Source organism: Camelina sativa, chromosome 12 (genome assembly GCF_000633955.1).
Source record: "Camelina sativa cultivar DH55 chromosome 12, Cs, whole genome shotgun sequence".
NCBI classification, from domain to species: domain Eukaryota; kingdom Viridiplantae; phylum Streptophyta; class Magnoliopsida; order Brassicales; family Brassicaceae; genus Camelina; species Camelina sativa.
Window position 1 is genome coordinate 16,719,301 of NC_025696.1, and position 12,030 is coordinate 16,731,330.

The window sequence follows — 12,030 nt, forward strand, 5'->3', positions numbered from 1 at the left end:
TTCCTTGCTCAGTGGTTTGCTCATGGCTACTAGCATCTCTAATTCCTATGACTGAATTAATTTTTTTTTTGTGTCATAGTTATGCCTTGGTTTACCCCAAATTTTGTACTAAACAACGTTCTTTTGATAAATATAATTCACATTTTATCAAAAAAAAAAAGAAAAAAAGTTTCAATACGATGTACTGCACTAGCTAGTAATATTCTGATGATAATTCAGTTCAAGGATTAAATCGCAGTCCGGAGAGCCATTGGAGACAGCTAACACATAGGCGCATGTCCTTCTTTCTAGATTGTTATATATCCAAATACAACTCACTGATATAATCAACAAATTTATTTCAATTCGACCCCTAGCTCTACGATAATTCTTATTTATTGCATATATTATGATCATTATTCAACGTATATATGCAATGCAATAATGCCTTTGCTCTTCTTTTCTTTTTTTTTTGCAAAAAATTTGTAACTTTCTTGGCGAAAAAAATGTAACTAAATGTTTTAAAAAAAAAATGTGTAAGCGAAATTGTTATTCTGGGTTAAAGCTACTGTAACTTGCTAATTGCTATATGAACATTTTCTAAAAAGCGAATTCAGTACGAAATCATCACTATGTACACGTAGACCAAACCCACGAGACCAAAAATTAAAGTCATTGAAGTTTCCGGCAAATACGAGTAGGCCACGTGTAAGAACAGGGAGAGTATGTCGTTTTTCACATGACACCGCCATACTCTCTTCTCTCCCTCACTGCTTCATTTTGCTCTATAGTCTATAGCTTCATAAGACCTCCCAAAACATCAAAGACCAGAGAGAGAGAGAGAGTAAGAGAGATCTCAAAAAGCAAAAACAAAAACCCACAGACTCCGAAACCTTCAGCCGCCCTAACCATGCCGATCTTGCACATTGCTCCGGCGCCTCAATTGCCTCGAGGTATCGATCTTTAACACATCAAGATTCTCATTTTCATCATCTCTTTTAAAAAAACTTTGATCTGTACTGATACGGTTTTTTGTGTATGTGTGCGTAGAATGGTTTTACGCAACCNCACATCAAGATTCTCATTTTCATCATCTCTTTTAAAAAAACTTTGATCTGTACTGATACGGTTTTTTGTGTATGTGTGCGTAGAATGGTTTTACGCAACCAACAATCCATACCAAGTGAGCGGACCAAAAGGGTTTACTGAGTTCAAGTACATGGAAGAGACCCATGATCTGTACGTGAGGCTTGATTTCCCAGGAATCACTAAAGAGAGCGTCTTGATCCTTCTCGAACCATCGAGGAAAGCTGTTGTCGTGATCGGAGACGCACCAAAAGAGAGCAAACACGACTCTTCTCACCGCAAGTACGGAACCGCCACGGGACTCATCTGTGACTGCTGTGTTATCAGTAACATCCAGTGTTTTGTTGGTGATGGTGTCGTTAGACTCATCCTCTCCAAGAAGGAGATCAATCTCCATGTTCCTACCTTCTGTTCCTGTAAGTATATTAGCCTTCAAAATGCATGCTTTTTCCTTACCCTTTTTGGTAAATTAAAATAACATTTTTGTTTTGGTATTGATTTAGTCGGAGGTGCAAGGATGCCTACTGATGTACCTGGTAGTGTCTCCAGCTACCTGTTTAATATTTTTGATTATAATTTGTTCTTAATTATATGTCAATAATTATGATATATATCGTTTGATTATTAATGTTATGTTTGTTTTGTGACTTTTTAATTTGGGCAGCTAACATCATTCGTGGATATAACCCAGAAGGTATGTTTTGTTTGTATTGTTTTCTGGTTAATAGATCAGAGATGATGATATGTCTTAGTCGTCGATCTTTTGAGCTTCTTTTAGAAATCAGTCTTGACTGCTTTTATTTAGTATCGTATCTGACATTTTTTCATGGGTTTGTGTTGATTCCAATATTGTTGCAGTCGCAGGTGGCCATCCTCTTGGTATGTACCATTAATATAACATTGAAGTTTGACTATACCTTTTTCACCATCCTCTTCTTTTTTATCTTTGACTTGTTTTTAAAAAAAAATAAAATAATAAATCCTCTCTTGTTTTGTTTGTGAATCTTGCAGCTCATCTCCGTGGACTTAACCCAGAAGGTACATTTGATTTGATATTTTTATCATATATATATTCAGTTATTATGTATTAGCCTAAAGACAACTTCATAAACCTATAAATGTGGTTGGTTAATTAATTAACTTGATTATCTGTTTTATTTGTTCAGGTTGCCGTGGCACTGACCCTTTTGGTATGAACTTTATACTCTCCATTGCGACGTAATCATAATTCCCAGTAGTATTAATTTTATTAGAGTAGGTTTAACTGTATAAGTAATGTCTATACAACATTTATGAATTAATATGATATGATCCTCGTATAGTCGTATAAATCAATTGCACTATACTAAAACAAAAGACTTACATGTAGAGAGAGGCTTATTGATACAGATTTATGTTGTGTGTTACATTATGGACAGATCCGGCGTTCACGGGTCCGACCATACTACCACACCCGTCGGTGTTGGAGGGATCCACGACTGCTTACGAGTCAAAGCAGCTCTCAAACGGTGGTCTCTTTCTCCGTATTGACATGCCTGGTGTCCCCAGCGACAGCTTCATGGTGGCAGTGGATGGCGATGATGTTGTCAACGTCATTGGACGGGCTCCTGCGACCATGCACGACTCAAGTGGACGTAATTACGTAGGCAAGGTTGCCATTGTCCCTAGAGGTTATGACCCCCGTCGGATCAAGATAATCGCCAAGCTTGGTGTCATCCGTCTCATTATCCCTCCCTACTAATAAAAATCATCGCATCTTAATTAATTACTTAATTAGATCATGCTTTTGGAATTTATTATCTTGTTTCCAACAATGGACCATGCATCCATTCATATCTGTTTGTGTTTTCTTTTGAATTCCCCAATAGTTCAAGAGCACTCATTAATTAGTAGTATGGCTTTAATATGTACGTAAGAGGACGTTTAGTTATGATAATATTCACTCGTATGTTTATGCCTGTTAAAATATTTTTTAATCTTTGTCTAATGCATATGGTTAAAATATTGCTGGTAGTAGATAAACCTTTAATTTGGTCTGAGAAATTTTGATGTTTGAGGAATTACGGCTTACAATTATAAAGTAAAATAAAGATTTACTAATTTCACTGTTAATTGGGTATAAATTATAATTTTTGTTTTTATATCCTTAATTTTTATGCTAAATAAATTTTAACTGATAAAAGTTTAAATACGATATAGTCAATTTTTTTATTTGGATAAACCTTTTTGATCATGATATATTAGTATATAGCTAGTATACAATGCGAATTATATTATTATTATTATAGGTAAGGCTTAGTGATGAACCACATTCGCGTCGCGTTTATATATAGCATAACATGATATATCGTAGACAATGCCTTTGCCCATATTTTTTTTTAGCATAAGATATGTAGTAACTTTCTTAGCGAAAAATATAATAATAAACGTATATCCATTATTTTTGCATAAGATACGTATATCCATTATTTATCTCTACACGTAGACGTAGACCAAAAATACCCACTAGAGACGACCGCAAAAGGAATAAATATGTAAATTATTGCAGCACGCTTCCCAAATTTTATCCTATAAATATATTTTATCTGTACAGGTTGCTTCTAACTTTATCCAAAGTTCAAGGACGTCGCAGAAATTTTGGTACAATAACCATAAATTTAACTTAACGTATCGATAAATTTCATTATTAATTTGCTTTATACATTAAACATAAATTAGTCAACTGTTTCTTCTTCTTCTGTCTCAGTGAAGATTAATTGTATAGGATTATTATAACCATAAATTAAACTCAGATCGATATTTAATTAAACAACTGTGGTATATATTGTGTACATTATATTGTTGCAAATTACCTCTCATGACCAACTTTTTTGTTTTTTTTTTGTTTTTTTTTTTTTTGTGTCTGTCGTCGTGTTATTAAAGAAACTTTATCTTTCACAGTGTACGGACGGACTATATATGTATTGAAAACGAAGCGTTTTAATGATTTTTTTTTTTGAATATATTGAAGAAAATTGAAATCAGTCAAAATAAAGTAAAATGATAAATTGAAAATTTTGGCAAATACGATTAAGACACGCGTGTAGGAATAGAGAGAGAGAGAGAGAGAGAGTTTGTCGTTTATCACCTGACACCACCCCATACTCTCTCTCAATCTCTCTCTCACAGCTTCATTTAGCTTCTTCTTCTTTAAAACCTCCAAAAACCCTAGAAAGACGAGAGAGAGATAAGAGGGAAGAAAGACAGATCTCAAAAAGAAAAAAAACCCTAAAAAGATCTTCAGCCGCCGTAACCATGCCGATCTTGTACATGCTTCCGATGCCTCAATCTCTTCAAAGTAAGGATCTTTTTACACAACAGATTCTCATTTTCTTTCATCGTTTCTTTAATAATAACGAAATCTTTGATCTTTTTGTCGACTGATACGTTTCTATTTCTGTATTTGGTGTTTATTTGTGGGTGTGTTGTGCAGAAGGGTATTACGCAGCGAACAATCCATACCAAGCGAGCGGACCAAAAGGGTTTATTGAGTTCAAGTACTTGGAAGAGACCCCTGATCTGTACGTGAAGCTTGATTTCCCAGGAGTCAAGGAAGATACTGTTGTCGTCCGTCTCGAACCGTCGGAGAAAACTGTTGTCGTCACCGGAGATGCACCGAAAGAGAGCCCACACGATTCTTCTCACCGCAAGTACGGTAACGCCACTGGACTCATCTGTGACTGCTGTGTTATCAGTAAGTTCCAGAGTTTTGTCGAAAACGGTGTCGTTAGACTCATCCTAACCAAGAAGAAGACCGATCTTCATGGTTTTTCCTTCTGTACCTGTAAGTTCTTCATTACTCTTCAGAATGTGTTTTTTTTTTCTTGCGCTTTGATTTAGTAAAGTACAAAATCTGACATTTTGTTTTTTGGTATTTGTTAATTTGTAGTTAGGGGTGCAAAGAGACCTACTGATATTCATTCCCTTGGTAATGTCGATCTCTATTTAATTTGTTTAGTCTTTTGATTATTTGTGATCATATTTGTCATTATCTCTATCGATTGTGTTATTAATTTGATGTATGTTTTATATGGCAGCTTCCATCACTCGTGACTATAACCCAGAAGGTATATATAATATGATTTTTTTATATTATTTTCTGGTTATTAGATCAGAGAAAATGTCTTGTCATTTGAGAATTGAGAGCCTCTTTTAGAAATGAGTCTTGGGTTGTTTTATGTAGTAATGTACATATCTGACATTTTTCATGGGTTTGTGTTGTTGATTCCAATTGTTGCAGACGCAGATGGTCATCCTTCTGGTAATGGTATGTACCATTTGACTATACCTTTTTTCACCATTTCTTTTTTTTTCTTTCTTTCTTTGACTTGTTTTTAAAAAAATCTTCTGTTTGTTGTTTGTTAATCTTGCAGCTGATCATCTCCATGGACTTGACCCAGAAGGTATATTTGATTAGATATTATTCTCATATATCTGTTATAAATTAGCGGCCTAATTAAAGACAACTTGGTTGGTTATATAGACTAATGAACATCATTGATTGTTTCATTGTAGGTTCCCGTGGCACTGACCCTCTTGGTACGAACTTATAACTCTCTCCATTGTGACATAATTTTTTTTTTTTTGGTATAAATTTTTGTGACATAATTTCCAATATATTTGTTTCATTAAGTTAGAGTATGAATCGTATGCCTAGTATATACTGTATCAAATGCATGAACGTAACGTGTGTACGTATTTTCTCGTAGATATCACTTACTATATCAATTACTCTATTACTAGAACAAAAAACTTAAGAGATCGAGAGGGTTATTTGTGTTTGTGTGTTACATCAAAATGGACAGATCCGGCGCACGCGGGTTGGACCATACTACCACACCCGTCAGTGTTGGGGGGATCCAAGAGTGCTGTCGAGCCAAAGCAGCTCCCGAACGGTGGTCTGTTTGTCCGTATCGACATGCCTGGTGTTCGCGACAACAGCGTCGCGGTGGTAATTGACGGGGACAGTGTTGTCACCGTCATAGGACGAGCTCCTGCGACCATGCACGACTCATGTGGGCGTAATTACTTAGGCAAAATCGCCCTTGTCCCTAGAGGCTATGACGGCCGTCGGATCGAGATAAATGCCAAGCTTGGTGTCGTCCGTCTCGTTATCCCTCCCTAGTAATCTAATATATTCATCGCTTCTTTAATAATTAGAGATCATCCATATATGCTTTGCTTTTGGAATTGTCTTGTTTGTTTTCCTATGGACCGTCTGTTTGTCTTTTCTTTTGGATTCCCGAAATATTATTAATATGGACTTTTAATTAATTTGTAGACGTAAGATCTTTATGATTATATTCACGCGTATCGCGTATGTCTTATTCCTCTGTAATTATACTTTCAAGTTACAATTTCGCTAATTAGTAATTATGTCTAAGTCTACTAGTCTAGTGTACACAAATCTGACGTCGACCGCAGTTAATAAATGCTCTATTACTGCTAGTAAAAAGTAAAACGTAAGGAAGTTAATTTCACAAAAGGAGGACAATGCGTGTCTAACTAGTATTGGTTGAAAATCACAAAACAAGAAAAGAGACACGTGTCCCATTAGTGTTTTAGTCGTGTCCTACACACCAGACTACTTACTACACCGTCTTGTTCCTTCACTCTCATAAAGATATCCCAAAAAACCCAGAGAGAGAGAGAGATCAGAGAGAAGAAAACCCTAATCTTTAAACTAACTAGCTAAGCAACAAATCTCTCACTCGACGCTGAATCATGGTCGCCCCTGTTGATCCTGTACCTCAATCTCCAGGTAAGAATCTTCTAACCAACCCCTCAAGATCTCACTTACATTTTGCTTTTACCCATCAAAAAGTTTCCTCCTTTTTTGTTTTTTTTTGGGATAAAGTTCTAACTTATTTTGTTTCTTGTTGTTGGGTGTTGATTGGTGGGTGGGGTTTTAGATGGGTTTTACGCAATCAACAACCAGTTTCTAGAAAGTGGACCAAAAGGGCAAGTGGAGATTAAGATATTGGAGAACGAAGACACCTTCATCAGGTTTGATCTTCCCGGTGTTCCACCAAACGGTGTGACGATTTTAATTGACGAGTCTAAAAGAGGTGTGAAGATCTTTGCCTATGCGCCAAAGGAGAACAAACATGACGCCTCTCATCGGAGCTACGGTTTAACTTTTCAACCGAAACTCAAAGTCGGCCGTAGGAAGACGCATCTCGAGTGCAAATGCCATGATATCTCCGGCTTCACCTCCCACATGTCCGATGGTGTTCTTAGGCTTATCCTCAACAAGACCCCCACCACTACACCTACCTTCTGTATGTTTTATCAAAACCCATATTTTTCTCTCACTGTTTGTTATTATTTTTTCGATAATCTGATTGATGAATTTAACTTAAATGATGAGTTTGTTAATTTTCTACAGCACTTATTGGTGGTGGCCGAGCCGGCGATGGTAATCAATCAGTTCCATCTGTTGTTTTCACTAATTAACTTTCCATAATTTGGTATTTCTTCATAAACAAACTTGTATAGTTTCCTTACACACTGTCTTTAATTTTTTTCTGGTCCTATAGTTAGCTGTGATCCGGGTCATCATGGTTTTCTCCCTGGCACGGATCCTGATGGTATTAGTAATCCACATATTACCCCCTCTCTCCATCTGCAAGCTTATACTATATCTTGTACTTATAAATATTTAGAATTGTTGTGGTTATGAAAGGCTTGAAAAAGTGGTTATGAAATATTTAGAATTGTTATTACTATATATAGAGATGTAGATATCCTTGCTGCCTTTAATTAGTATATATATAGTGAGTCTGGTTATTCGCTAAAAGGGAATATTAATTTGTTGCATTGTTGTGGATGTAGACCCCAACTTAACTGGTCCGATATTGATGCCATACCGGGGTGTGGACGAAGGATCGAAGATGGCCTATGAGTCGAAGCAGCTCCCAGACGGCCAACTATACTTGCGTGTAGACATGCCTGGCGTTCCAAAAGACAAATTCAATGTCTCTGTCACGAATGGGAGAGTGAAAGTGACCGGTGAAGCTCCTGCTCGTGGCCATGACTCAGCTGGCCGTTTCTACTCTGGTGACGTGGCTGTGCTCTCCTCTCCTGTTGACCTTCCTAGCCGTCGGATCAAAACCATCGCCAAGAACGGTGTGATTCGCCTCTTCATCCCTCCTGTTGATATGATTTCATGATGAGACTCATATATATATATATATATATCTGACGTCTTTCATCTAGAATATAGTGGACCCTTTTTTTCCGGGATTTTGTCGTTGTTTTCTGGTTCTCGTCGACCTGTGTTTTATGAGTATTTTGGATGATGTCTCGACGACAAACTTATTTTGATATGTTTCGTCTAACGCCCCTGTCCTTTATTTAGTCTCTCAAAATTGTTACCCGTTTCCAATATCTCCCTATTGAATCGAGAAGTCAAACCAAACCGAAAACAAGAACCGATTGTAATTATAGTCCTGATGAAAGAGTTACTAATTGCTTAAAGATACTTTCAAGTTACAACTTCGTAATTAGTACTTCCAAGTCATTACAACTTCGGTAATTAGTAATTATGTTTAATACGTATACACAAATCTGGCGTCGATTGTAGTTATTATAAATGCTCTATTTCAGCTTATATATTGAGAAAGTTAATTTCAGAGGACAACGCGTGTCTAACTAGTATTGGTTGAAAATCACAAAACATGAACGAGACACGTGTCCCGGCCCCTAGGTAGATTTTGTCGTGTCCTTCACCAGACTACTCCGTCGTCTTCTTCCTTCTCTCCCATAAAGATATCCCAAAAACCCAGAGGAAGAGAGAGAGAGAGAGAGAATTAGAAAGCCCTAATCTTTAAAAAGCTAGCTACAAATCTCTCACTCGACGTTGAATCATGGTCGCCCCTGTTAATCATGTACCTCAATCTCCAGGTAAAATCTTCTAAGTTCTAACCAAACCTCAAAATCTCACTTACATTTTGCTGTTTTACCAATCAAAGTGTCCTCCTTTTTTTGTTTTCTTTTTCCGGATAAAGTTGTCATTTTTTTGCTTCTTGTTGTGTGGGGTTTTAGATGGGTTTTACGCAATCAACAACCAGTTTCTAGAAAGTGGACCAAAAGGGTTGATGGAGTTTAAGACGTTGGAGAACGACGACACCTTCATCAGGTTTGATCTTCCCGGTGTTCCACAAGATGGTGTGATAGTTTTCATTGACGAGTCCAAGAAAGCTGTAACGATCTACGCCTACGCACCGAAGGAGAACATCCACGACGGCTCTCACCGGATTTACGGTATCACCTTTAAACCGAAAATCAAAATCGGCCGTACGAAGACTCAACTCGTCTGCAAATGTCATGACATCTCCGGCTTCATTTCCCACATGTCCGATGGTGTTCTCAGGCTTATCCTCACCAAGACCCACATTGCTACTCAAGGCCCTTGCTTCTGTATATATTTCTCAAACCCTTTCTTTTTATATATATATATATATATATATATATATATTTGTTCACAGCTTAAGTTATATATTATTGTTAATTAATTCGATAAATCTGATGAAAAGTTAATTAATTTTGTTATCTACAGAGCTTCTTGGTGGGTCAGACGGCGAAGGTAATTTTATTATTTAATTCGGTCTGTTTGTTTTCGATAACTTTCTATAATTTGGTATTTCATACACAGAACTTTTGAACTATATATAGTTTACTTAAAATGTTTACACTCTCTTTGTGGTCATATATATATATATATGTAGGTAGCAGTTGCCCGGCTCGTCACGGCTTTGTCCCTGGCACGGATCCTAATGGTATTAAATCACATATTCCCCCTTCTGCATATATATGTTGTTGTACTTATAAAAAATTTAGAATTGTTAGTATATAGATCTAGACTAAGATCTTTGCATTTAAGTATAGTGACTAGTTTGGTTGTTCTAAAAGGGAATCTTTGTTGTTGTGGATATATATATATGTGTGTGGACGAAGAGAACTTCAAAGTCTCTGTCACGAATGGGAGAGTGAATGTGACTGGTGAAGCTCCTGCTCGTGGCCATGACTCTGCTAGCCGTTTCTACTCCGGTGACGTGGCTGTGCTCTCCGCTCCTGTTGACCTTCCTAGCCGTCGGGTCAAAACCATCGCCAAGAACGGTGTGCTTCGCCTCCTCATCCCTTCAGTTTGATGATGACTTCATGATGAGACCTTGTGTTCGTTATCTGAGTATCTGACGTCTTTCATCTAGAATGGACCGTTTTTTCCCGGGATTGTGTCGTTGTTATGTGGATTATGTCGGTTTATGTTTTATGACTACTTTGGATGATGTCTCAACGACACAAACTTATTTTGTCTAACGCTCTACTCTTTATTGAGTCACTCAAAATTGTTATCAGTTTCCAATTATGTCTCTATATTGAATTGCAAAGGATTTTTATAGAACACTTGTCAACATATATAACTCGCTGAGCAGGAAACCAATTAATTAGCTACCAAAACAGGTCTCTAACCCCAGTTTTGAAACAAGTAAATTAGTTATACCCACAGAGAGTTCCAAATTAATTAATTAAACGTTTGGTTAAGTCAAACCAAACTAAAATTAAATAACTGAGAACCGATTGTAATTATTATTATAGTGTTGTACAGTACCAGGCACTTGATCCTCCTCTTTGATGAAACATTAGTGTCAAGAAGCGTCACGCATTGTTTTGGGTGAGTAGTATTTTTTATATTTTGTTTTTTTTTTTGTTCTGCTTCTATTATCTCTCGGTTAATAGATCAGAGATTTGACATATTACTAGAGTTTTTTTTTTTTAATAGTAATGTATGTATATATATCTGACATTTTTCATGGGTTTGTGTTATTGATTCCAATTGTTGCAGCAGGTGGCCATCCCTCTCTTGCTATGTATGTATGTACCATTCACGTTTGACTATACCTTTCTCCACCATGTTTATTTTTTTTTTCCTTCTTTGACTTGTTTTAAAATTAACTATATTAATTGTTTGATTGTTACATGTCGCCGTGGCACTGACGACCCTCTCTTTGGTATGATGACTATGAAACTTAAAATCTTGCCATTGTGACATAATTTCCAAATAAAATAATTTCGTTATACTATGAATCGTATGCATGAACGTGCTTTTCTAAATTTCTCGTATATGATTTATACATATCAATGACACTCGCTAGCACTAAAAACAAAAGACTTATATTACAGAGCCTTGTTGATACACATATGTTTTGTATTACATTAATGGACATGTCCGATTACAGAAAGAAACATGGTATAGAGTTACAACTTTCAACTTGCAACTTTCAGCTAAATACAAATCTCAGACGACTAAAAAGAATACTTCATTAAATAATTACTTTACCATTCGAATTCCTTTTTTGTAAATATATATATTTTTAAAAAACTTGCTACTTTCAACTTCACTAATTAGTAAGTATGTCATTTATACACAAAACAAATACCCTATTTTCTTCTGCTAATAAAGCAACGTAATTAAGAAAGCTGTATCACAAAAAGAAAACAACACGCGTCTGATTATTATTGGTGAAAATCGCAAATAGTAAAGCAACACGTGTCCCATTTGTGTTTTGTCGTGTTCTTTCTTCACTAGACAGACAACACAACACTCCTTCCCTCCTCCTACATAAAAGCTCCCAAAACCCTAAACGCCAGAAGAAGAACCCACAGTGAGAGAGAGAGAGAGAGATCTCAACCCTTAGTCTCACAAACCAAATCTCAGAGAAAAGCTTCACCCAGCCGTTGAATCATGGTCAGCCCTGTCTCTCTCGTTCCTCAATCTCCAGGTCTAACTTTAAAAATCTCAGTTTCATAAAGTTACCATTTTTGCTCTTCTTTTTAACCCATAAAAATCGTTTCTTTTTGATAAAAATCTAATCTTTTTTGCTAATTTCTTTGTTTGTTGGTCTTTGATGATGGGTGCAGATG

General features: G+C 36.4%; 4 protein-coding genes and 1 long non-coding RNA gene across 5 annotated transcripts in view; all 5 read left to right on the forward strand.

Annotated features, from left to right (window-relative positions):
- LOC104731951 (putative 57 kDa heat shock protein) lies at window positions 835–6,362 on the forward strand. The gene is given in 19 exon segments (XM_019233826.1): window positions 835–932; window positions 1,131–1,529; window positions 1,569–1,601; window positions 1,730–1,763; window positions 1,818–1,906; window positions 1,909–1,944; window positions 2,077–2,103; window positions 2,232–2,255; window positions 2,484–2,693; window positions 4,538–4,601; window positions 4,652–4,675; window positions 4,677–4,754; window positions 4,800–4,888; window positions 4,994–5,032; window positions 5,142–5,171; window positions 5,345–5,371; window positions 5,478–5,507; window positions 5,620–5,643; window positions 5,910–6,362. Coding segments are annotated over 19 exon segments (1,620 nt in total). The 5' UTR covers window positions 835–889; the 3' UTR covers window positions 6,230–6,362.
- LOC104731950 (putative 57 kDa heat shock protein) lies at window positions 6,718–8,430 on the forward strand. The gene is made up of 5 exons (XM_010451458.2): window positions 6,718–6,865; window positions 7,017–7,385; window positions 7,493–7,522; window positions 7,644–7,694; window positions 7,939–8,430. The coding sequence occupies exons 1-5, from the start codon at window positions 6,829–6,831 to the stop codon at window positions 8,274–8,276; spliced, it is 825 nt and encodes a 274-aa protein (XP_010449760.1). The 5' UTR covers window positions 6,718–6,828; the 3' UTR covers window positions 8,277–8,430.
- LOC104733580 (putative 57 kDa heat shock protein) lies at window positions 8,801–9,649 on the forward strand. The gene is made up of 3 exons (XM_019233585.1): window positions 8,801–9,009; window positions 9,151–9,525; window positions 9,642–9,649. The coding sequence occupies exons 1-3, from the start codon at window positions 8,973–8,975 to the stop codon at window positions 9,647–9,649; spliced, it is 420 nt and encodes a 139-aa protein (XP_019089130.1). The 5' UTR covers window positions 8,801–8,972.
- On the forward strand, window positions 9,666–10,478 carry LOC109128091. Its single transcript, XR_002034545.1, has 3 exons — window positions 9,666–9,691; window positions 9,834–9,884; window positions 10,063–10,478. It is a non-coding gene; the product is annotated as an uncharacterized LOC109128091 (long non-coding RNA).
- The window catches only part of LOC104731953 (putative 57 kDa heat shock protein), a 2,688-nt gene continuing 2,378 nt past the window's right edge, over window positions 11,721–12,030 (forward strand). The window contains exon 1 of the mRNA XM_010451460.2: window positions 11,721–11,888. Within this exon, the coding sequence (XP_010449762.1) occupies window positions 11,852–11,888 (37 nt within the window). The 5' untranslated portion in view covers window positions 11,721–11,851. The remainder of the gene's footprint in view (window positions 11,889–12,030) is intronic.

What these genes read in the sequence shown, in the direction of transcription:
- LOC104731950 (XM_010451458.2), top strand. Translation starts at nt 6,829, where the DNA reads ATGGTCGCCCCTGTTGATCCTGTACCTCAATCTCCAG. An exon ending in CACCACTACACCTACCTTCT is followed by an intron (nt 7,386 to 7,492) that starts GTATGTTTTATC and finishes AATTTTCTACAG; the next exon opens with CACTTATTGGTGGTGGCCGA. An exon ending in CCCTGGCACGGATCCTGATG is followed by an intron (nt 7,695 to 7,938) that starts GTATTAGTAATC and finishes TTGTGGATGTAG; the next exon opens with ACCCCAACTTAACTGGTCCG.
- LOC104733580 (XM_019233585.1), top strand. Translation starts at nt 8,973, where the DNA reads ATGGTCGCCCCTGTTAATCATGTACCTCAATCTCCAG. An exon ending in TCATGTACCTCAATCTCCAG is followed by an intron (nt 9,010 to 9,150) that starts GTAAAATCTTCT and finishes GTGGGGTTTTAG; the next exon opens with ATGGGTTTTACGCAATCAAC.